This window comes from Centroberyx gerrardi, chromosome 6, assembly GCF_048128805.1.
Source record: "Centroberyx gerrardi isolate f3 chromosome 6, fCenGer3.hap1.cur.20231027, whole genome shotgun sequence".
Taxonomy (NCBI): Eukaryota; Metazoa; Chordata; class Actinopteri; order Beryciformes; family Berycidae; genus Centroberyx; species Centroberyx gerrardi.
In genome coordinates, this window is record NC_136002.1 from 20840775 (window position 1) to 20864939 (window position 24165).

Here is a 24165-nt window from a genome sequence, read left to right on the forward strand (position 1 = left end):
ATACTTCCATCTATTTCTATCTCAGCCCTGGTCTCTCTGTCCCCGACTCTCCGTCTCTCCTCTTCCTCTTCTTTTTCATCCATTTTTCTCTTCCACAACACTACTGACTAAGTTCTAGAGATCAGAGAACAACGCCCCCCTTCTAATATGGCAAGGTAATTTGCTTGTAATTCCTTTTTTTGTACTTTGGGAACTCATTGTTGCAGTGCATGCATGGAGTTATGGAACCGTTTTAACTCACGCAAATTTGTTGGCTACTGTTAACAATCTCGGGTGTATTACTAAATGTGCAATAGTAGGGATTGTTTGTGGCTTGAATGCTGATTAAGACACAGCTAAGGACTCCTGCTGTGTTAATACAATAAGTTGTCAGTAGGAAGGAAGATGTGGATGGGTATAGAAGTATAGAGAGGAAGGAAAAAAGACCAAATGATACCTTTTTTCAAAGCTTTCACAATATGCCACACGTTTTATAGTTCCTCTAACATCCCCTTAGAATAAAAAGCACTGTATAGCACTTTTTTTGAGTTTACAAAGGGCTCAACAGCTAACTACAAAACTCAATTAATTTAAATAAAGCAAAAGGAAGTAAATGAAAGAAAACACAAAACGACACAACATACGGATAAAAGGTCCAGCAAATTCTGTAAACTATTACTTAAAGGCATCTATAAAAATGTGTTTCAGGGAATGATTTAAAAGATGGTACTGAATGTGATTCCAGGCAGCGTTCCCCACAGTGACTGCTTCCTTCTCTCCACGCAGGGGGAGCTGGTGAACAACATCGAGCGAAGCGTCCTGCAGGCCCAGGATTACGTGGAGCAGGCGAAGGAGAGCTTCTCTAAATGCAAAAAGATTACAAAGACCAGCAGGCGGGTGAGATGCAAGACGCACACAGTCTACGAACCAGCTCTCACGTCACTCTTTCTCTCTTTGTTTCTCCTCCCTTTCTCCCTCTTTTTGCTTCCCTTCCTTTCACCCGTTATCCCCCACCGTTCCTCCGCTCCCCTGTCCCTGACCTTCGTCCGATTCCCTACCTCCTTCTCCCTCCCCGCTACACCCCTCTCTCCCTCTGTCCTCTTTCTGAACCCCACCTCCTCCATGACCAACCTCTCCTAGGGGGAAATGATAGACCGCATAGAGTACAATGTGGAGCACTCAGTAGACTATGTGGAGAGGGCCGTGTCAGACACTAAGAAGGCGGTTAAATACCAGAGTAAAGCCCGGAGGGTGAGTCACATGTGCAAAATGTGCAAACCGATGCATGTGCACATATATGCTCTCACATTCCCTGGAAGTGAAAGACAACTTCAGAAGCATGGCATGCATATGTTGTAGCTATACAATGACTTATTGTGTCTGCATGCTCACCTGTCGTTGTTGTATTGCGCGTGTGTCTTGTGAGCTCATTTTACATACGCTGGAGTTTATAATGAAGTCAGCAGCATATCTGCACTCTGCGGTGGGACTTCTGAAACTGTTCTCCTTCTGAAACTGATGATTTCCCTCTTCACTTCACAACCTACACCACCAGTTAAGGCAGATACAGTGTGATCGGAGGAACAACTCTGCCACCTCTTGGTTAATATTCATACTGCCGCTCACAGGTGTGGGAATTTCACTCATCGCCTCATCCAAATTTACCAGAACGGATTGGATGTCGTCTACTCGATTATTTCCCCATTGACCTTGAGCAAATTCAATCTTATATTCATAGAGTGTGTAATGGCCAATTTTCTTTCTTTCTTTCTTTCTTTCTTTTTCTTTCTACTCATTCATTCTCTGCCGCAGTCACTGAATCATCATCTAACTCTTCGCTCTCTTTCTCTCCCTGCCCATGTCCCCCATACAGAAGATGATCCTGATAGGAGTTTGTATTGCAGTATGTCTGACCATCCTCATTATTTCCCTCGCAGCTGGACTCGGTTAGAAACCTCAGAAATCCCCACAGACCTCGTAGCTTAGAACAGCAGACAGGGCCAGAGGCGCTGTGCCCCTCTTAGCCCTCGGTTCAAGGCCTTAAGTGGGTTTACTGGTCCCATTAAGGTTCTCTCCCAGCCAGCCTCACAGAGGATATGACTGCCAGACTGACCTCCTCTCCCCTGCTGAGCTGTTAAAATGTATACTGGTTTCCATAATGCGCAGTCAATAACTGCTGCTGAGCAGTGCTGGAGGTCAGCTCTGTTTCCTTGAGCTGGGAAGCCGACTGAACTGACCAGTCTGAACACGAAACAGCTCACAGTGCCTCTCTGCACTGAAATATTTGACTTAATGAGAGGGTCACTGGTACTTTTTGGTATTTTTGTTTGTTGTAATTCATCAATGTTTATATGCAACTGTTCTATTCTGGATTGAACAGTCGCGCACCTCGAGGAACTTCTCTGCTATTTGTGCTTGTTTATGGAGATTCATTCCCTGTGTGTGTTTGTGATGGTTGTCATGATTTACAAAGCTTTGTCATGTGCATGTTCTGCAGTCTGTTGGAGAGCCTTGCATGTTTACTGCATATATACTGTATATAAAGCTGCAGATAACTAGCAGACTGGCTAACACATTAATAATAATAATAATAAAAAGTGTGCACAGAGTGTTTTAAGTCAGATTGTCAAAGAACATTTTCATTTTTCAGCACACATTCCTCAACACAGTAAGTTTGTGAACAATCAGTCACCCATATAACTCTAGTAGGTGAATGTGATGATGAGCAGCCTTACACCTCTTCTCTTAGTCATGATCAGTTTTCAAAAAGTATCTTTGCCTGTTTGTAATTATCATTAGTAATTGGTGGTGACTGTTGATTCCAGGGGCATCAAACATTGAAGGTTGACTGTTCATGAACTTGTGGAGGAATGGATGCTCAAAAGAGGACATGTTCTTCAAAAGTGAAGCTCGCTTTAAATATGAGAACTATATTTGAAGAGGCAAATTTTTATGTTTGGCATGAACAAAATGCAGGGGAAAAGGGATTCTGGTTTTAAAAGTATGCTGACCAGAAGACATGAGGATACTTATAAACCACAATCACACTCCAGTAACATCATCAGATATATTAAAATCCAAATGTCTTTCTTTAAACTGCATTTTGTTCTTCTGCACAAGTTTGCTGTAAGTACTGTAACATAAATTAGACAAAATACAACTGATATTTCTAACATGTTTTCTTCTACTCCCCATTTGCTGCCTTGGATGACTGTTTCCTATTATTTTCATGCATGCAGAAGAAAATTATGATTATTATATGCTGTGTGGTGTTGGGAATTGTTATTGCTTCCGTTGTTGGGGGGACGCTGGCCTGAACCCCAGCAACCCAATAACCCCCCTCCCCACACACACACACAGAAAACACACACACACACACACACACCTTGATACAACACACCTCTATTCGAGAAAAGAGCAAAAACAAAAGACATACAGATTTTCCAATTCCAGTTTTCATGAATGCAATCTATAACATGTCTAGCACAAGGTGCGTTGCATATTGTATGATACAATTGACACGCAGTGTACAGGGCCAGAGGTGTTTTCGCATGAGTTCCTATTTTGTAAATGTGTGGTGCTGCAAAATGTTTATCTGAGTGTTGAGTGTTGTCAAAAGATGTTTGAAGATGTTTCCAAAAGTGAATTCTTGAATGAAAAAGTTACTAAATGATATGTAACACTATACTAACACATTCCGACTTCCAAATATGCCATTTATTCAGTTATAATGTCTATTTTGTGTTGTATAGGCAAAGTGACAGGCCACTAATCTGCAGTGTTTTCAAAGCCACGGTTATCTATAGACCTCTGTTGAAACATCTGTTTATTGATCTTTTCTAGTCTCTTTTTTTGGGTAATCACACTCAACTTTCCCTCTCTGATGTCCTCTACCTCCCCTCAAACCCCTGCATGGTTTAGTTCATGGTAAAGTGGTGTTCTGTATTCTATAGCAAACGGGAAAGAAGACAGCTGTACTGATGTGGGATTATTTGCTTGTGGAATCATCACACTGCCAAACTTTTCTGCCTAAGTGATGAAGTCATACCTTGTTGCCCATGGAAGCAATGCTACTGTATTTGATCTGGCCTTACCAGCTGTACAGCATCTCTGAACGTTGTGTGAGTGCATGCGTACATGTGAAAAAAGAGTGTGTGTGTGTGTTTATTTGTATCTGCGTGTTTGGATGTGCTGAGCGTGAGTCATGCGATGAGCAAATGAGTGCTTGTTACTAGCCACCTGTGTCTTTGTTCTGTATAAAGTGTACATTCCTTCACAGATATAAAGCTCTTTAACACTGCCAATATGTTCAAATCTAATAAGCTGTCAACATGGAGTCAAGTCTGGTTGGTTTGATAATTCTGGTCTGTTAAGTGACAAACCCCTTGTTATTTTGTCTTTTTTAAAACCCTATGGTAAGCTTTAAAACAGAGTGTATCCCTCTGTCATGCTACTCTATTCTGTTTCGTTTGTTTATGAATAAACTTGTTCAATCATCGCAATCATCAGCATGAGCTCAAAGTAGCCCTGTAAAAGACTCTCGTATCGGTTTTCAGAATCTGGCGGCACATCAAACATGCACAGACTACAACCATGTTACCATGTTGCCTACTCAACTTGTTGCCTTTGTGTTGTATTGTGATGACATGGTTCTGTTTGTTTACTTTGAGTGTTTGTTTTGTTTTGTTTTTTTCAAGTAAAGTTCGTCTGAAAATCAAACACCGATTTTGTGCTTGGCTTTCCATCATTTAATGGCACTGAGACAGAATGTTTCTCTCCTCCAGGAACACTAGAACCTGATAGAAGTCTGGTTATTTTAGCTATATGGCTTGGGATGCACTAAAACTTTTTCTTGTCTATTTTGGCTACCAAGTGTATCATAACCATACCATACACTAATAAATATCACAGTGACTCAAGAATGGTGTACTCTAACCAGTGTTGTAGTCGAGTCACCAAACCTGGAGTCCAAATAGAGTCCCAAGTCCTCAGTGTTCGAATCCAAGTCCAAGTCTGAGTCACCGAGGTCGTGTGCGAGTCGAGTCTCGAGTCCGAGTAACCAGTTTGAGTTCAAGTAATCCATGCTGGAAGAGTCTTTTCCTCGATTGTCCTTTTACATATGTTACATTTGGCACTAGTTTTTGTTCCAGTTAATGTAAAATACATGCAAGTGAAGCTAACAAGCTAACAATACATGGTGGAGCCATCTTCATCTATCACAACTGACATCATCCTGTCAGTGGTTGTGTTAAGATACATTTTCGTAGCCTATGTCTATATGTTGGCCTAAACTGTTAACCAACTAGATGATCAGGTACATTTTAGGATAACGCTGAAAAGATATGTAGCCTATGTCTAAGGTAATCAAGTCCCAAGTTCAACTCTGAGTCATCAGTATTCAAGTCATTGAAACTGGGCCTCCAGGATTTGAGCACTACTACAACACTGACCATATTATATGGTGAAGTCAGTGTTGTGCAGGTTCAAACATGTTCCAGGCTTTTGGTGGGCTTAACATTAATGGAGATTATTTCAATTTATCTTGCCAACAATGCCAAATACATGCATGTCAAATGTTCATATGGATCTCCATGTAGTAATCAGAATTGATCATTGCCACTTAAAGTGCTCTTTTTGAAACATTTTGGATTGAGAATGGCTCTATTGGCTCAACCACCCTTATTTACTACATAAAGTTCATAGTGGGGCAAACTGCCTTCCAGGTTGTGGGTGAAGCACAGGCTGAATTTGTAACGTGAGTGTATAAAAGCAGTAGTTCTCAAGCTGTGTTGAAAAGCTTAATTACATCAAATAATTTTGAGAGGACAATTTTAATTGAATTAAAATAGTTTATTTAATGTACTTAACATCATAAATTGAAAAGGCAACATTTAAAAAAAAAAAAATCATCCTTATTTTGGTCTCTACATTCAATTTAATTTGCCATTGGTAGATGCACATGGTACATAATGATGGAATTTAAATGTACAGATGTGTTAATGAATGATATGGCTACCTACAGCAGAAGATCAAAACATTCTCTGACAAAGTGGATTATTATACATTTAAAAGTATAAAACATCACAATTCGATCCATGTGTCCCTTTAACAGATTCATCTATAGACTATTGGATGCTACATGAAGCCATATGAGTAAAAATAAGTTGAACATCACAACTAACAAATTGAGGGCTCAGCAGTTCAGAAAACAAATCATATTAACAACCACAGGCTAAAAGGACGGCTGATCTTGCTGACTTGAAACAGTAGTTTGGCAACTGAACTGTAACAGTAAGCTTAATTATGTAATACAATTATACCAGGAGCTGAGAATGGTGGATGACTACCCACTTCTGCTACCATAGTTTACCATCATATGATATATAATGCCTGTCTTAGCCATGGGATGGTTTTCCATGCATCACAGCCCAACTGGTGTCTGTTTAATAAGCCTTGCAACTGTGTTCATAATTGGGACCCCCACTGTTTTTTAAGTGATGAAAAATGTAAAAAAAAATTGGCTCATCTTTACCAAGGGGGCCAATAATTAATGATGGTGTACTGTATCTAGCTTAAAGACGGTGTTGTCTGGAGTCATCTAAATTTTAAGGGTCTCATTTAAACATCAGTCATTGCACAGTTATACATGTTGCCAAGGTGTCACGTATTCCATCAACTCATTTAAAGAAGGTCGTCTGACAGTTTAAGTCAAATTGATTATATACAACGCCAGTTAAAAATATACTATAACATTAATTGTATAGATTTAAATCCCTTATTCCATTTTATTGGATATAGTTTCCACATGTAGGCTAAATACAAAGTAATCTGATAAACCCTCTCACCCTAGATTAGATATGGATTATGGAAGTGTATGGAGGTATAGAGAAACAAAGTGATTTCATCATTTTGGATGTATGTGCAGTAGTAGTTTTGGTGGCAGGAGATCATAAAGGTGCGAGCCATGCAGCCCGGTGCAGGCAATCATTCAATATCCTGTTCATTTCCTCATAGGAAAACAATTAGCAAGTTGCATGATGACCATATGAGTAGGCTACTTGTTGAATCAAGGACTACAAAATGACTGCAAACTTCATCTCTCTATTCCATAACCACTAATTAAAAGATTTCCACATTGTCTGATTCATAACAATAAAAAAAATGCAACAATTACTGACATACCGTATTGTTTCTAAATACCTATTTACCTATTAGCAACCCATAAAGCATAACGGCATAATGTGGAATGGAAATGTGCATTACTCAATAATGCGTAGTGTCTCAGTGGCGGGGGAAGAGGTAGAAGAGTTTTGTTAAAGTGCATCTGTCTTTGGTTGGCATCTGTCTTTTGGTGGGAGAGGGAAAATCTTCAAAGCGGTTCATGACCTGTGTGGGTGAAGAGAGGGAAAGAAAGTTAGTTTGGCTTAGCGTAATGAAACAAATAAAACATCCTTCATTACTGATTATTTAGTACGGTCCCGCTGTGTGTGTAACACAATTGCTGTTGATTTTACCTATTAGATTGCAATGATGAGTGGTCAGTTTTTAGTCAAAGTGTCATATCTTCTTTGCAAATTTCATACCAAGAAACAGTTTCCAGTCACAAAACTTACTTTCCTGAACAGTTCCTCAATGTGATCCTGTTGGCAACGGGCCCTGAACACCTCAACAATGTACTGGACAAGAAAAGACCCATGCTTTGGTTGTCTATATGAGACAGTATCTGCAGGATAAAATACAGAAATGGCAAATATATGAATTGATATTGTTTAGGGTAACTAGTCTTGGCTGTTATCTATCAACTTCTATGAAAAGTTTACAGTTGAAATGTTTTTTTCTCTCCTCGCTTATAAACTGGCAAATACGACCTGGACTGACCAGGAGTGGAGGACAGAAGGGAGATGAAGTCTTTTTCTTTGTGTGCCATCCTCAAAGCATCTTCCTCCATGTCGTCTATATCAGCAGATGGGAAGGGACCGGGCTGGGACCAAGCATCTGGTGTCATATCATCATTGCCACCAAGCCCATCACTAACCATCACAGCTCCTTCCCTTTCTGAAACATACATGGCATACCTTGAATATAAGCGTGTGCACAATAACAAACCAGACTTGAGTTATACAAAAAGAATGCTATGTTACTAAACAAAACAACAGGTAGAATAAAGCTTTAGACACAAGCAAACTATTACGCATCTCATAGATTACGATAGCTGTTCATATTAAAATGACTCTGTAATGATTTTAACAGTTACGCTAATCTGGGTTCTAACTGCAGTATGTTGGTGTTTCCATGACGAAGATGAGAAGATCACCTCCTCTGCAGGCCTGGATGATGATGACCTTGGGTTTGTTCAGCAGAGCAGGACAATTCTGTGTGCTCAAGTGTCTGTAGATATTGTCGATGGGGAACTCGTCGGGTCGGTCCTCCCTCCAGTGGACGCCGAGGATGGCTCCCATTTTCCCGTGAGACATGATGATCACAAACACACTGTCTGTCTCCTGGAGGCCCGGATGTTGAGAGAAGTTTCTCACAGCTGCGTCGATTTCCTGTGAGAACACGATAAGTCAGTCAGACACCAGTTACTGTATCGCTCAATCAACTAGATGAATCCTTTAACGAGATCTTTTTTTTGTCCTTTCCCTTGTGAAGCAGTACCTGTCCACTGAGGTTCCTGTGTTTCACCACTGTGTATCCCAGATCTGTGAGCAGCTTCTCCATGTTCTGTTCGTCTTTCTCAGCTCCATTCCTATTCTTTGTCGCATCAGTAAAATCCTTATTGGTGATTAGCAGGGCCAGGCGACTCCTCGTGGACTTCACAGGGTAAATCTAACAGAACAAATTATATAAAGGCAGCACATTAGGATGATTAAAGAACATGGTTAAAAATTAACATTTTGAACAGATTCATTTATAATACAGAACCTAATTGACCAACTTCACGGACCTGAATTCAGCCTTGTCTGAGACTCAAAAATTAAAAATCTTACAGGAAACATTACGTAATGTACACTGTACATGCATCTATAAAATTACAATTTAAGAAATGATATGATTTGAAGATATTACACTGAGCTTAATTTAAGAGAACAACCACCAATCTAATTGTCCTCTTGCAGTGAAACTACAGTATTTTACATTAATTACATTATGTATAGTAATGGCAAATGGCTAAGAGTAGATCTGGCAGTAAATTGACCATATCAGATATGTGATATGGCTTTTAGAATTGTATGATTATGAATGGCTTACATCGTTGTCCGTCTGTGTGTTGGAGGTATTAAGACCGGGGATGAGGAAGGGGGCCATTGTCAGACTCTCCACGGGAAAAGGGCCGTCAGCTGGGAACAGCAAAGCAGAGGGTCACTGCCATGATTACAGTTCAAAACTCTGTCGATTTGTGTACTACACTTCACAGCTTTGGGTATGATGATGTCAAAGTTGCAGGATTTGTGTAACGCACTTCAATAAAAGGAGGATAAAGCTCCGACTAGCTCCGATAAGCACAACGACAGCAGTGACCAGCGTTACTGAAAGAAGCCAACTCACCTGCCGGAGCCTGAGCTTCCCCAGCGGACAGACCCAGGCTGGAGTGAAGTTCAGGGTCTCTGATCTTCAGGTGAGCGATCATCTTCCTGCTGGCGTTGTCTCCTTTCTTCTTCACCATGTCTATGAGACTGCGTACCCTGTCTGTTCTGGCACTGTTTTCCTCAAGTATTGATTCTTTCTCCCCATCATTCAAGACTTCATCCTCTAAAAGGTCATCCAGGAGATACTTAAGAACTGGGGTTGTAATCTTGTCCACAAGCGCACAGCGAACCCTGGCAAGCTCCTTATCTAGAGAAAGAGACAAAATGACATGACCAAAACAGGAGAATAAGGCATTTAAAAATAATGTTTTCCTACTATTATGATGAAACTTCACTGAAAATAAAAATAAAAACATTTATAACAATTTCACATCATAGTATGACTTCCGATTCAGACCATATCTCTAAAAAAAGATAAAGGTTTTTGGCTTATACTGGGCTGACCTGACACATGTTGATAGTGTTTCGCCTGATCATGAAAAATCTCTTGATCCTTAATTATCAATACTATGTTGATTCCACTGAACTGGATGTTATGAATATAAAAAATATATATAAGTTGGCGTTTAAACCCACATGTTCATTTTGCTTGTGGTCGATGACTATATGCCAACTTGTGAATTGATCTTTTGAAACAAAACGTGTAGGCCTACTGTATCATAGGCTTTTTGTATATGATTTTCTTTTCTTTACATACGAAAACGGTAAATGAGGCCGACATGAGCGAGCGCAGTGAAAGTGAAACCAACAGTTTGTAACATGCAGACCACTGATATCAACAGGTTTCTTTGGTGAAAGTTTGTTGCAAGTTAAGTGTAAACTGTAACATTGTCTTCTGCATCAAAACTGCAGCACATATAGGCCTACTACTTAAATATCTATATCAGGTGATCGGCTGCAGGGTAGGCTATACTGCCGCCTGCAGATATACGTTACGTGCGTAGCCTAGGCTATAGACTGTAAATCATTAATTACACAGATCTTACCTGCCATTCCTTATAAGCCTATTATCACAGAATCGTGTAAAGGATGGGATCAAAGTCTGGGCTCTTTTTAATGAAAGAGTGCGTAAAGTCAGAGTTTTCAGTCAGACTGCCTGTACAGTTTTGAAGGATGCGGAAAAAGTGAACAGGGGGAGTGTCAGTGAATAGTGGGGTGGTAACAAAACCATTTGAAGCTGGTGTCATGGCGTAATACTAAATGATAGCCCATGGAACTTCTGCCTTTGGACTGATAGGATTTAGGTGTGGCCCGGCATGCAACACGGCTGAAAGTTTCAGCCCATGCAGAGCAGTGCAGCAACGATTTTCTGCCTCTAGAAGCAGATGCAGGACTTTATAGGAATAATGTGGAAATTATGTACAGGATTAATGCTATTCACAACAAACAAGCCATACAGCCATGCTGTATGGCTTGCCATACAGCTGAAAAACGAGATTCAGTGATGATTTGATTCGCTCTTACTTAGTTCTTATTGGTTGATCAGCTACAGTGGCCGCGCGAGCCTAGCGCGCTGCAACCTGACAGACAACACAGTGAGCAATCCGGCAACACATGCACTGCACTTTAGAAACGCTCTGCAAAGTCAGACTGACTGTAATCCTATAATAAATTTGAAGAGGACACTACAACTATCACTATAAAACTCAAATTGTATATTATATGTATTATCCAATTTGAGTAGGCTATTATTGTGATAGGCTACCAGAGGATAGAGAAATACCAAAAAGCAGTTTTATAAAGGGGTGGGAACAACCTTTAATGTTGTTATTTGTAGAAGATTCGAATGATTACAATTTAAAATGTAAAATGTATTATTGGTCTAACTTTACAAACGCACTAGGCAGTGTAGAATAACATGAAGTACTCCAATATGGTAGGTGGCTTTAAACCTCAATTCAACTTCCTTTCTAAAACACCCAAAAACTCAGAGAAGAGAAACAACACAGACAAAATGGTTGTGAATTTTATGAAATAGGCCTAGTTTATTTAAAGTAGCCTACTCAATACCACAAATTTAAAAAGGCAATATAAAAAAAACTTGGTAACATTACTTTTGCACCCTGTTAACACAGGAAATCCTGTCAAACCTGTCTTCCTTGCTTTGGTTTTATACTTTGGGCTCGAGTTCAACTTGACAGGTCTGTTAATGAATGACTTTTTATGGATACCTACAGCAGTACATGAAAACATTCTCTGACAATGTATAAAACGTCAAAATTCAAAGTGTCCCTTTAACAAATTAATTTATAGACTATTGGATGATACTTGAAGCCATTTTAATAAAAAGGCCAATAAGTGGAACAGTACCAACTAACAAAAAGGGAGACTTTTCACCATAACACAGGATCCTATATGTAACTATCCCTTGTGCTATTTGAGCAGCTATGTAGAAGCCTTGCTTGGATGTTTGAAGACAGCTGGGTGGGCGAGGATAGGTGCATGGTTGGGGTTATCAAGTGGGCACCTACCAGTACAGATGTTTCATTGAATTAGGCCCACACACAACACCTCCAGAAAGCTCAACAGTAGTGAGGGCAGTGACTGAAAGATGTCAACTCACCTGTCTGAGCAGGTTGCCCAGGCAACAATGTGACAGGTATGTTCTATCTATGAATATTAATTATCATTATGGGTCTTAACCATACTTAATACTTGAAAACTCATCAGGCACCACCCAGGAATTCCTGGGAAACTATAAATAAAGGTGTAATATGTAGTGATCTCACATGATAGCACACTTCTCTTATTCTGAAGATATGAGCTCAAACGCAAGAGACTTGAATTGAAAGGAACGGCAAACAGAAGTCTTTACACACACATTTATTAGGTACAACTACACACACAGACAACAACTAACAATATAGCAAAGGGGGAAAATAATGCCTCATGAAGGTTATGGAAGTTGGCAAATGATCTGAGACAGAACAAAGTGGAACTAAGTGAGAGGAGAGAGATGGAGCTGAAGAGTCACATGGCTCCTGGAGTCTACAGGGAGGAGAGGCCTTTAGGCCTAACTCTGTAGAGAGGTCAGTATTTAGTAGCGGTTATTTTCCAACGTGAGCACTTCAGGTTTAGGTAATGCTTATTCTAATTAGAAGTCTAATTCTTGGTCCGCCTGGGCAATGTGGTCCCGCTTGTGTTGCAGTTTAATTGCTGAATTCAGTTACAGGTTTGGTAGAGCATTGTCTTAAATGTTGCTCAAAAAGGTTCTTTATTGTTGAGCTGGTTTGTCTTTTGTTGATCATCAGTGAGCAGGGAAGTCCATTGGACTTGGCAATGGTGAAAATCTGAAAAATGTTGCCTTTCTCTTTGGTCTCTCGCCATGGCTGTCCGGTTGCCATGGAAATCCAATGGTTAAGTTTTGTTGATTTCTTTGATGGGGTGCTGTGTGTCCGGCAGGGCCACAGAAATCCAAGAATAACAGGTTGATCCATGTTTTATAAGTGAGGTGGGACGGGTGGTGACAAGAGTTGAGCTGTAGGCTCTTCTGCCTTCTTACTTCTATCCAAGTTATCTGTGGTGTGAGTTGTAAAGCGGTGCATGCTGGTCAAGACCCCTGTGAAATATAGTAGGACTGACGTCATGGAGATGGGTTCAGGGTCTCACAGGGTGGAAGGTGAGTGACTGACTTAACAGTCATCTGGTGAGCCTCCTTGGGTGTGGAGCGCAGGCATCTGTGGTGTCACTAACACAGACCCAGTTCGGAGTGAAGTGCAGGGTCTTTGGTCTTCAGGTGAGCGATCATCGTCCCGCTGGCGTTGTCTCCTTTCTTCTTCACTATGTCTATGAGACAGCGCGCCCTGTCTGCTCTGGCAGTGTTCTCCTCAAGTATTGAATCTTTCTCCCCATCATTCAAGACTTCATCCTCTAAAAGCCCATCCAGGAGAGCCTTAAGAGTTGCGGTTGATACCTTGTCCACAAACGCACGGCGAACGCTGGCAAGCTTCGTAGCTAGAGAAAGAGATGAGGCATAAAAATTAGATTACTCACTACTTGATTAGATCCTATCAGATCATTTTGTGCCTAGACAGACCGAACCAGTTTAGGCTGTCAAGCTGGTTCCGGGGAAGGCATCACAGGTGAGTAAGGCATTAAAAAAAAAAAAAAAGTTTCTAGAATATTGTGATGAAAGTTAACTGAAAATAAAAAAGAAAAACATTCATAACAATTTTACATCATAGTATGACTTTTGATCTTAAACCTTCAGACAATATATCTAAATGAAGAGAGACGTTTTTGGCTCATACTGGGCTGACTTGACATGTTGATAGTGTGCCACCTGATCATGAACAATCTCTTGATTGTTCACAGTGAAAGTGAAACCATCATGTCTTACAGAAAACAATTTGTTACATGACATCAACAGGTTTCTTTGGTGTACATTTGTTGTAAAACTGGGTGTAAACTGTAACATTGTCTTCTGCATCAACACTGCAGCCTGCATATAGGCCTACTACTTAATTATCTATAAACAGGTGATCGCCTGCATGGTAGGCTACTGCCGCCTGCAGCCACATGGCCTAAGCTATATAGACTGTAAATCATTTATTACACAGATCTTACCTGCCATTCCTTATAAACCTATTGAGATGGGATCGAAATCTGGCCTCGTTTTAATGAAGAGTGCGTGAACACAGTTTTCAGTCAGTCTGCGCCTATTGTAAAGTGGCCTACAGCTTTGAAGGATGCAGAAAAGGTGTAGAGTGAACAGGGGGAGTGGCAGTGAGTCGGGGTGGTAACAATTCTCTGATCACAACCATAGACGGGCTTGAAGCTGGCAAAGGCGAAATACTAAAGAACCTACTTCCATGGAAATACCTGCCTTGGCACTGATCTGATTGAGGTGTGGCCACGTAAGCAACACGGCTGAAAGTTTCAGCCCATGGAGAGCAGTGCAACAATTATTTTCTGCCTCTAGAAGCGGATGCAGAACTTTATACGACAAATGTGTAAATTAAGTACAAGATTAATGATATTCGCAATAAAGAAGCCATAAACATGTTTAGGCTACAGCTCAAAAACGAAATTCAGTGCTGATTCGGTCTTACTTCCCAGTGCTGAATTCTTAGAAATGAATTTTTACTAAACCACATTTTAAGATTAGCCTAGATCGAACATGATACAGGATTTTTTCCATTATTGCTGTATAGGCCTACCTAAGCGAGTCTTGTTTAATTGCTCCGAACAAAAAGGAAAACATTTGGGTTGGCCTACAACGTCAAATCTTTTTGTGTGCAGAGCTTCCCTGTACAGTTACCTTTGATCGCAGTACAATGAGTCACGCGTCTAGTTATGGCCCCAGGTGTGTTTCCCCTGACAGGTGATTAAACTGGTGAAAAACCCCTAATGAATGTGATGGGCTAATAGCCAATCTGATCGTCACTGGAAATGGAAAAACAACTATCATTGGCTTATGGACAGCACAAGCCACTAGCCATCCCTAATGAAACGCATTATAATAGCACTTATATCTTTGCTGTGATATGTGTAGCCTACAGTATCAATGTGATAATGCGATAACTAATCATGTAATAATAACCTGTCAAAATGTAATAAAATGTTCCTGTAAATGGGTCAGGTGTAATGAAACCTGTTAATTTAGTAAATTGCGAGATAATGTAATAATGTAAAAGAATATTCTCTTTATTCGTATGAGTTATAGCCTACTAGGCTATGTCAATATTCTTATGACACCATCAGATAAAAAATATGCTAAACCCCTTGATCCTAATAATCGCCAGTTCATCTTCTAATGATGTTATCCAGCGGGACATTTTGACAAGTTGTTATATTATCGCTGGCCGTTATTACATTATCAGTTGCAACAATCTCTCTAAAAATGATGTATATATGTAATTATATAGGCTATTATTATCCATGGCACAATTTGTTATTACAATTTATTACTGAGGTAAAAGAAGAAATCAAATAATATCTACCCTTGTCAAAAAGGACCATGCAACAGTACATTTTAGTAGGACTAAAACTATAGTTTATAGTTTTGCTGTGATATTCGTCCATATAGGATATTATATAGCCTATATATATGCCTAGGCTATATAATATCCTATATGGATATTATAGTAATATTATTGTGATACCATAGGAGAATATCAAAGAGCACGATAAGGTCACTACAAGCAAACTATTGAGTACAGAACACTTTAAGATATGTGACTCTAACTCTATATTGGAATATTATAGGAATAATACGTTATAGTTATTTTGTTAGGATGTTTTCTGAACAGTAACACTTTGATCGCCTCCAGAAACTGCTTACAGACCTATTGCTGGCCCAACGCAATATATATACGTTTATAGAGTGGTGGGAACGAGTTTTAACGTCGTTATTTGTAGCATATTCAAATAATTACGATGTCGCTGTTCACACTCCAATGTGGTAGGTGGCGATACACCCGTTTACTTGATTTGCGAGAAACCCAAAAAGTTAGAGAAGAAGAAGAAACAACACAGACAGACAAAATGGCTGTGAGACGAAGCTAACGTAAACATCAACCCACAGTAGACTGGAGCTGGAGCGAAGATAACATTACCTGATAGCTTGTTGACACTGCGAATGAGATTGTATGTGAAACAAGTTTTACACAGCGAATGTAGAACATCGGCATTAACATTAACGCTACCATCGATTTAGGCTAGCTAGGTACGTAGCTAATGTAGTTAAACACTAAGCTATAGTAGACTGGAATCGGATGGGAGATATGGTTAGCTATAGCTAGCTTGTTGACTTCGCCAATGTTCTTGTGTATGAAGCAAAATTTGCAACGCGAACCTAGAACATCCATCGTTTCGAAAGGACAGGGAGTAATTCTAACGTCCGAATAAAGTTATTTGAGAAGATGTTATAGAGTTTATCAAGTCATTACTACTGTTAGCTAACCTAAGTCAACGTTAGCTAACGTTAACGCTAACCGATGTTAGCTAGTCGCTAGGTCAGAGTTGGAGACTGCACTTAACCTAAGTCAATGTTATCTAGCACAGGTGGACCTTCACCAGATGTATAGGCCCCAATAAATTAATTGAAATACGCACTGAATGAGTTCGGCATCAGACTCGCCAGGGACTTGTTTAAACAATGTGAACCATCAAGCAATAAGCTAATGTACGACAAATTAGGTCCGAAGGATATGTAGCCTTGTCAAAATGCTTCACTTCTCTTGACTTTACCCATTCAAGTTAACGTTTACGAATTAACGCTACAGCCAAGATGTGAACGTTAGTTTAATCTGAATGGTAATTTGAAGTGGATTAATTTACTGTAGAATGACATGTCCTGGTACAAATGATAACGCAAAAGTGGAATCAAATTTTTAATCACCGCGCTTCTTACCATCATGATTATTTTGGTTTTCCAACCCCCTGTCTTCTGATGTTCCCAGCAGTGTTCCTACCTGGAGAGAGGGAAGATGAGCCAGCGGTCGGAACGCCGTGGCATCCATCTGGACCAGTCAGAACTGCTGTGCAGCAAAGGATGTGGTTTTTATGGCAACACAGCCTGGCATGGCCTGTGCTCAAAGTGCTGGCGAGAGGAAAATCAACGAGACAAACAGAAACAGATTCAAGAAGACTGGGCACTTGCAGAGAGGTTTGTCTTTCTCTCTATGCCCCTATCATGTATCTCTGTACTATTGTTTGGATATGGCCAATGCTGTGTCTCTTGCTGTCTTACCTCCTGTCTGCTTTTTTTCATTTTGTTTGCTTGCCCGTATGTCCGCCTGTCCATCGCTCAAACTGCAATAGTCTTACTGTCTTTTCCCTCCCAGACTGCAGAGAGAGGAAGAGGAAGCATATGCAAGCAGACACCAGAGGGCACAGCCCCAACCTGCCATTACACCCTTCAACAAGTTTGAGGAAAGAAAAACCAAGGAAAAGTCCAGCAAAGTCAATACAGTCACTAAGTTTTTTAGTCCTTCCACAAAAACACCACCCAAAAAAGGTACATAATATTGCCCATATTTGGCTGCAAGAGATGCTTGAGTTATGTTTTCTCCATTGTAGATAGTGTTTTGTGAGATTGGATTTGTTTTGTGATTTTTCAGAAAGCTTTAAGAAATGCTCTCTGACAGTAATCTTGCTTCATCAATCCCTTGTGTTATTTATCACACTCATCAATAGACTCATTTCTGACTTTTAATTACTTGAGTTAAGACACATTTTGACGTCTAGTTTATGGCATCTGATAATGCATATTGGGGAGGCACTGTCATTCTTGAGTCAGCACTTTGACCTGCTGTTTTTTTCCTGAGAAACAGAGTGTGTTTGTGTGTGTGTGTGTGTGTGTGTGTGTGTGTGTGTGTGTGTGTGTGTGTTGGTCTGCGGTTCTGAGAAAAAACTATTTGGGACTTTCTCTCTGATCTTTAGACTTCGCATGGGAAGAGCAAATTGGGGTTAAATCTGGTTAAAATGTGAGAGTCCCTCCTAAGTTGTCAATCATCTCAAATGGAGCACTTGAAAGCATGTAGAAAGTTTCCACCACTAACCTTAAGTTTAGAGGTAAATGTGTCATTATCTGCTGTCAGTTGCTATTCTTTAATTATCATTCTTTTGGCTTAATGTTGGCTTACTACTACTGAAATATTGAATGAAAGGTTTTCTCGCTATATATATTTTTGAGGAATTAGTTATAATGACTCATTTTATTTCTGGCAAAAAAAACTTTTACAAACAGTAGCCCCAATGATCTGCTTTGTGCTTTCATTTCAAACACTTTGCTAGTTTTGTGGCTTGATTACCTACAAAAAATATACAGAGTGCAGTGCAGATGGTCATGACCACGATTATTTGACAAGGACATATTTGGAGAAAATTCTGCATGTGTTATCTTTCAATTAAAATAATATCAACTGTCTTCTCCCAGATGCTGCTCCTTTTGAGAGTCAGTCCAGCCCCAGCCCCAGCCCCTCTGCGAGCCGGCAGCCCAGTTCGGACTCCGACCACGCCACACGAGAGTTCATCGACTTCCTCAAACCTCTGAAGCCTGGCAGGGAGATCTTCAAACAGTGCCGGGCCTTCACTGAGAGCATGGTCTACAAGAGGGTGAGCTACAGTGGATTACCTACAGTGTCTGACGTGTTTGTGGGTGAATTGATCTTGTAGGAGCCAAGTCCTGATATTTGTTCTTGTTTATTAATAGTTGTGTAAGTCTTGTCATCTTGTTAGCAAATCATATAAAAGACTGCCGTATTTTTGCTCCAATAAACACATTTATCATGATCATTTTTTTTAGCCAAAGCCTGACAGCTCAGTGGGTTTTAAAGTGAGTCTGAGCTGATTTTTTTTTACCCATTTCTCCAGGACCTGGGTGCTGATGAGCTGTCGGAGTGTGTTCAGGACTTCTACCAGAACCTCTCGGACCGCCTCCACACCCATTTCAAAGGTATTGCCTTCCTGTTACAATCATGTAGAGTCATACATTATTGTCTATGATAAGCAGAGACTGAATGTCAGTTCACTAACAAGAGGAGGACAGAGTTATACATATACATATATATATATATATATATATATATATATATATATATATATATATACATATATAATATAATGCATTTGCTGTGTGTGCATGTGTGTGTTGACCCCAGGTTCATCAGATCGTGTAGAGAGTGTTATGGATGAAGTAGAGAAGTACATGATGACTCGCCTGTACGAGGAAGTCTTCTGTCCCGAAACCACAGATGATGAGAAGAAGGACCTGGCCATTCAGAAGAGAATCAGGTACGTGCATAAAAGTTTTCATGATGATATTGTAAGCTACATTCATATCTACTGGTCGAGTACAAGAAACACTATTACAAATAAATGGACTGACTGGATCTGAGGGTTAGGCAGATTGTGATCCTGGTTATGTCCTGTTATAGGTCCTTGCATTGGGTCACCATTGAGATGCTGTGTGTTCCTGTGGATGAGGAGATCCCTGAGGTGTCTGACAGTGTAGTCAAAGCCATCACAGGTGAGTCTCATACTGGATTATTTTTTAAAAACTCAAAGAAAGGACGTCCCCTGGTGCTTATTATCCCAGTGGCAGAGAGATGCAATACGATTTGCAAAGTCAGAATTTTTCTAACTCCTCAAATCTCTGCGTCATTCCAGATGTGATCGAGATGGACTCAAAGCGTGTGCCCAAGGACAAGCTGGGGTGCATCACCCGCTGCAGCAAGCACATCTTCAACGCCATCAAGGCCACCAAGAGAGAGGCGGCTTCTGCAGACGACTTCCTCCCCACGCTCATCTACATTGTGCTGAAGGCAAACCCGCCGCGACTGCAGTCCAATATCCAGTACATCACCCGCTTCTGCAACCCCAGCAGGCTCATGACCGGAGAAGATGGCTACTACTTCACTAATCTGGTGAGGCAGTGAGTGTGTGCGTGTATGCATGTGTGTGTCTGTGGGTATGCGCACTTGTACAGGTTGTGTGTGTGTGTGTGTGTGTGTGTGTGTGTCTGCACATGCTCAAATACATATCTATGTCTGACTGTTGATGCACAAGTACATTATAAAGAAGACACGTTCTGAGCAACCTTAAAGGAAAAAAATCCACCCCAAAACACTTAAACACTGTCTGAAAAAACAGCTATTGGTGATGTGCCTTGCATTTCTGGGTCCGTTTTGTTGGTTGGTGGTGTATTTTTATTAATCCCATGGATATTTGGCCACACGAAGCCAATGTGACATCACATCAAGATATTTCTAGCGTAGCTACAATGGAGTTTAATAGGAGCAAAAGTCTAGTTTTAGAGTCAGTCCCTCAGTATCAAAATGCAAGGGCTTCTTTCACGTGTTATACAGGGAGAAATCCATCATAGAAGAGGCAAAGATACCAATTTCTCACTCCGCAGCGCTATTGCTCTCTCCTCCTACACATAAATCCCACAGCTGCAATGTTCAGGCACGTTTTCAGTTGGTTGTCAAAAGTCATTAGATGTAGCAGGTTGAGGGAAAGTGGGTACACACAGAAAGTTTGAATTACAACACTTCATCACAACATAACCTGTGGAATGCATTGAACATCACAGATTGATGATGTGTAAGAGTCTGCGAGGGAATTTTCCTTTAATGACCCCCTCCTTCGCCTCTCCCCAGTGCTGTGCGGTGGCCTTCATAGAGAAGCTGGACGGCCAGTCTCTGAACCTGAGCTCTGAGGAGTTTGAGCTCTACATGTCTGGCCAGGCGTCCCCCCAGCGGCCCCAGGCCTCTGGAGCTTCATCCTCGTCCTCCCCCACCTCATCAGGCAGCGCAGCCCTCAATCAGGTCCACAAACGGCTGGACCTGCTGACAGGGCTGGGGGTAAGGCAGGAGCGGGTCATGGAGGAAGCTCGCCAGCTGGAGAGCGACCTGATCGACTGGACGGACGGAGTGGAGCACAAGGTGCAGGACGTTCTGGAGAGGTTTCCGCTGGAGACGCAAACCCCCGCCACGACCACGGCTACCGGCACTCCTGCGGCATCATCAGCAATTGACTCTGATAATGTTGAGAATGACCTCCTGCCCCCACCACTCCAACCGCAGGTGTTTGCTGGGTGATGTGTTTGAACTGGGCGAAGAGTTCAACCCTTATACCCCTCTGGATGCTTTACTCCTCCTCCCCCTTTCCCCTGCTGTTAAACCTTCCTGTCCGTATGCACATACAGCAGCCCTCTGACAGCCCTCCTTCCACTCCAGATGTTTAGGTGTAGGTCACCCAAAATGGCATCCTCAGTACCTCAGTACTTATTCTCATTTGTCATTGTTCTCTCATTTATACTGATGGTATAAATGGTTGGATGTGATTTTAAACATGTTTCTGTCATCATTCAGGACATTTCAGGCGCAGTATTTCTCGCCAGTCAGCGAAGAAAGGTCTTCTTTTTTTTTTTTGGCAAAGGAAATGATGAGGCTGAATTCTCGGAAATCATGAGGAAATACCCCTCCAGCTCATGTTAGTGATTTGTACTCTTCTCTACTATCTATTCCTCTGTCCTGCATAGTAAGGTGTGAAATTTCAGGAAAGCAAGAGAAAGTGTGTGGAAGATGTGGGTGCAGGCGAGCATATCGCTGCTGTCAGGTGAAAACCTTGTGTCTCTAAAATGTCAGCTTTTCAAGAACAAAGCTTGACAACCATGCATTTTAGAGTTCATCAAATGAGGGTTTTGAAAGGGTTTGATCAGCCCAAGGATTGTAGAAATTAATCATCCTGTAGAGAACTTTCAATCCTTTAAAACATGAAAATCCCCAATATTGGAGTTACAAGCTTTCACTCGACAGTGATGATGTGTGTGTTTGTGTGTGTACATGTGGGTTCACTTGCACGGACATGTTCGGTTAACATTATTGCAGCAGAGATTCCATGAGTTGTGTGTAAATATTCTTGTTTTCCTGCCAGACCTCTCACTCCAGTCATAAGCTGGATTTACAGAATTGATTTTATTTTTCTATGGAGTGGCAGGTGAATGAATTCTTCTGGATGCAATAGGAGACATTATTCCTGTAATATTTACAGTACTATCCATGTCAAAGAACATTGTATACAGATCTTAGATGTCTTGAGTACAGACATGTTGCATTAATTCTAATGATTGGATAGAAATTAATGTCGTTTTCCTTTTTTCTCTTTATTTATTTGTCTTATCAGGAGGATGTCATAGGTCTACCCCATTATAATCTATTTACAGATTCATGTTTTTTTCTTGCTCTGTCAGAGCTGTTGGATCAGTGGGTAAGAAGACGAAGATGATGCTATTCCCCTTAATCACTGCATATGAAATCACTCCTAAAGCTTACTGGTTAACCAGTGCAAAAGAATCAATATTACCCTTTTGATTTAAATGAATCTAAGTACAGCACTTTTCTTTAGCTTGATTTTAATGATCTTAACTCAGAAGTGTGTTTAATGAAGGAAGTAATTGCCTAAACTGTAATGTTGGAAAGGATGCAAACTTGAATTCTTTGGTGAAAACAGTTTTGTGGATTGTTGCCAATACAGACATACTGTATTTCAGCTGTGTCTTTATCTTTGGCAATCCTGTTTTAAGCAGAATGTCTGGGAGACTATGTGACATATTTGGAAGAGTGGTACTTTTGAGAAATTTGAAGAGCACATCTTTTTTTCCCCCCATGCTTGTTAACTAATATTGTCCTTTTTTTGCTATACATTAATCTTTTAAGTTCACATTTGCAATAATGTAGTCAGCGTGCAGTTGCTATCCAATTTTAGTTTGACAAAAGGCTTTTAATACAAATTTAAATAATAGCTTGAATAACTGCGTATTGCACTGTATGCAGAAGCCATTTATCAGGTATTTTGGAAGTAAAACAAACATCTTTGTAACCTTATAGGTTTGTTATTGTATCACAAGGGAGTAAGTAACTCAATACTGTCTTTTATTTAAATGTAACTTATTGGGGCAGTGTTGTTTTATTAGCATCCATGGGCTTGTGTTAATGAGTAATTATAATAAAAATTCAAAAGGCATGGATTTTTTCTGCAGTTCCTGTTCACTGTGTCTGTGGACTTATGAGTTATGCAAGAGTTATGCAAGTTTGGATAAAACAGAACCTTAAGACTCAATAACAGGCTGATTTTTTTTTTGTTTTAATTGCGCATTTCCAAACATAACATATAAGTTAACAGATAGGGATATCTTCAGACAGGATTAGTTTTAACAAAAAAAAAAACTCTGACTCATGACTTCATTAAACACCAACAATATTAATACTGAAGTGATGGTGCTAGCATTCTTCCGTTTAGAAAATGCAGTCCAAAAGCTCTTTAAATAAATCAGTGTAACAGCTAATATTTTTGTGTTTGTGATTTCTCATGTGTTTCCAATTTTTGCCAGAAGTCAGAAAAAAAAGCCTAAATGTTGTCAGTGACTATTGATTATTTGGGCAGCAAAGAATTCGCATTAAATATGCTGTGGTTCTTCCAAAGTAAAATATCACTTCAATTAAACCTGGAAAACATACAGGACAACTGTTAATAATGATTAGATTTGCCTAGCCCTCTTAGGGATGTCTGGATTGATTCAATACCAGAAATGTCCCCACACCAGTCCTCACCAGAACCCTTCACTATAGAGGAACTCTAAGTCATCTGTTTATCATATTAGTCATCCTTTCCCGTTTTGTAATTTGCTTCATCATTCTGCCCATGTTTGCATGTTAGTTGCTGTGGGTGAGTATTATTTCTACCAGAAATTCTAAGAAGGATGTGGTGTAACCAGTATTTTTCCCCACAGTTTTAAGAATAATATTAAGTTTCTGTTTACCCTTACTTCCCTTTACTTTTTCACTGGTTATAATGGCGTTATCCAGAAATGGAACTCGAGAGGTATACCTCAAATGGAGCTGTGGAATTGAAATATTTAAGATTTGAAAAAGATATTGTTTGTAAAAAAAAATAAATAAATAAATGAATTCCTAGGGAGTAGACTGATCATGAAACTTTAGGATAACCACCTTAACTATGACTTAATTTGTTTGAAATACCTAATTTCCATTACCTACTCTACCATAAAAGACGCTGCTCCCCTGTACAATAATACCCCCCATTCTTGATCATTTTGTTATGTCTTTTAAATAAAGAATATTTCCAT

At 40.2% G+C, this 24165-nt stretch overlaps 3 protein-coding genes across 6 annotated transcripts in view; 2 read left to right on the forward strand and 1 right to left on the reverse strand.

The window, feature by feature from the left end:
- Window positions 1–4680, forward strand: part of stx1a (syntaxin 1A (brain)) — a 50056-nt gene extending 45376 nt beyond the window's left edge. The window contains exons 9-10 of the mRNA XM_071927896.2: window positions 1120–1230; window positions 3219–4680. Coding sequence (XP_071783997.2) covers window positions 1120–1230; window positions 3219–3296 — 189 coding nt within the window. The 3' untranslated portion in view covers window positions 3297–4680. The remainder of the gene's footprint in view (window positions 1–1119; window positions 1231–3218) is intronic.
- Window positions 4681–4865: 185 nt separating this feature from the next.
- On the reverse strand, window positions 4866–10671 carry LOC139933709 (caspase a). The gene is made up of 8 exons (XM_071927894.2): window positions 10556–10671; window positions 9529–9816; window positions 9232–9320; window positions 8638–8808; window positions 8294–8528; window positions 7858–8034; window positions 7593–7702; window positions 4866–7365 (listed from the first exon to the last, which is right to left on the reverse strand). Exons 1-8 carry the CDS (start codon window positions 10560–10562, stop codon window positions 7261–7263), a joined length of 1182 nt encoding a protein of 393 aa, XP_071783995.1. The 5' UTR covers window positions 10563–10671; the 3' UTR covers window positions 4866–7260.
- Window positions 10672–16029: 5358 nt separating this feature from the next.
- Window positions 16030–23273, forward strand: LOC139933708 (rab5 GDP/GTP exchange factor). Of its 4 annotated transcripts, XR_013504940.1 has the most exons (10): window positions 16030–16157; window positions 16976–17178; window positions 17357–17529; window positions 18451–18629; window positions 18888–18969; window positions 19175–19307; window positions 19451–19542; window positions 19683–19939; window positions 20675–21509; window positions 22203–23273. XR_013504940.1 is itself a non-coding variant. In XM_071927893.2 (9 exons), the coding sequence occupies exons 2-9, from the start codon at window positions 17000–17002 to the stop codon at window positions 21113–21115; spliced, it is 1536 nt and encodes a 511-aa protein (XP_071783994.2). In that variant the 5' UTR covers window positions 16030–16157; window positions 16976–16999; the 3' UTR covers window positions 21116–23273. The 4 variants fall into 4 exon arrangements, 3 of the variants coding, with proteins under 3 accessions (XP_071783994.2, XP_078140422.1, XP_078140423.1); XM_071927893.2 differs by having other exon boundaries at window positions 20675–23273; XM_078284296.1 differs by having other exon boundaries at window positions 16036–16157; window positions 16973–17178; window positions 20675–23273.
- The last annotated feature ends 892 nt before the right edge of the window (window positions 23274–24165 follow it).

Bases quoted from the DNA above. Each gene is read 5' to 3' on its own strand.
- LOC139933708 (XM_071927893.2), top strand. From the start codon at position 17,000: ATGAGCCAGCGGTCGGAACGCCGTGGCATCCATCTGGACCAGTCAGAA. The intron at 18,630-18,887 runs GTGAGCTACAGT...CCATTTCTCCAG, and splicing joins AGAGCATGGTCTACAAGAGG to GACCTGGGTGCTGATGAGCT. The intron at 19,308-19,450 runs GTACGTGCATAA...GTCCTGTTATAG, and splicing joins GCCATTCAGAAGAGAATCAG to GTCCTTGCATTGGGTCACCA.
- LOC139933709 (XM_071927894.2), bottom strand. The intron at 9,321-9,528 runs GTGAGTTGGCTT...TGCTGTTCCCAG, and splicing joins GGAAGCTCAGGCTCCGGCAG to CTGACGGCCCTTTTCCCGTG. The intron at 7,703-7,857 runs GTCAGTCCAGGT...TTTATCCTGCAG, and splicing joins CCTTCTGTCCTCCACTCCTG to ATACTGTCTCATATAGACAA.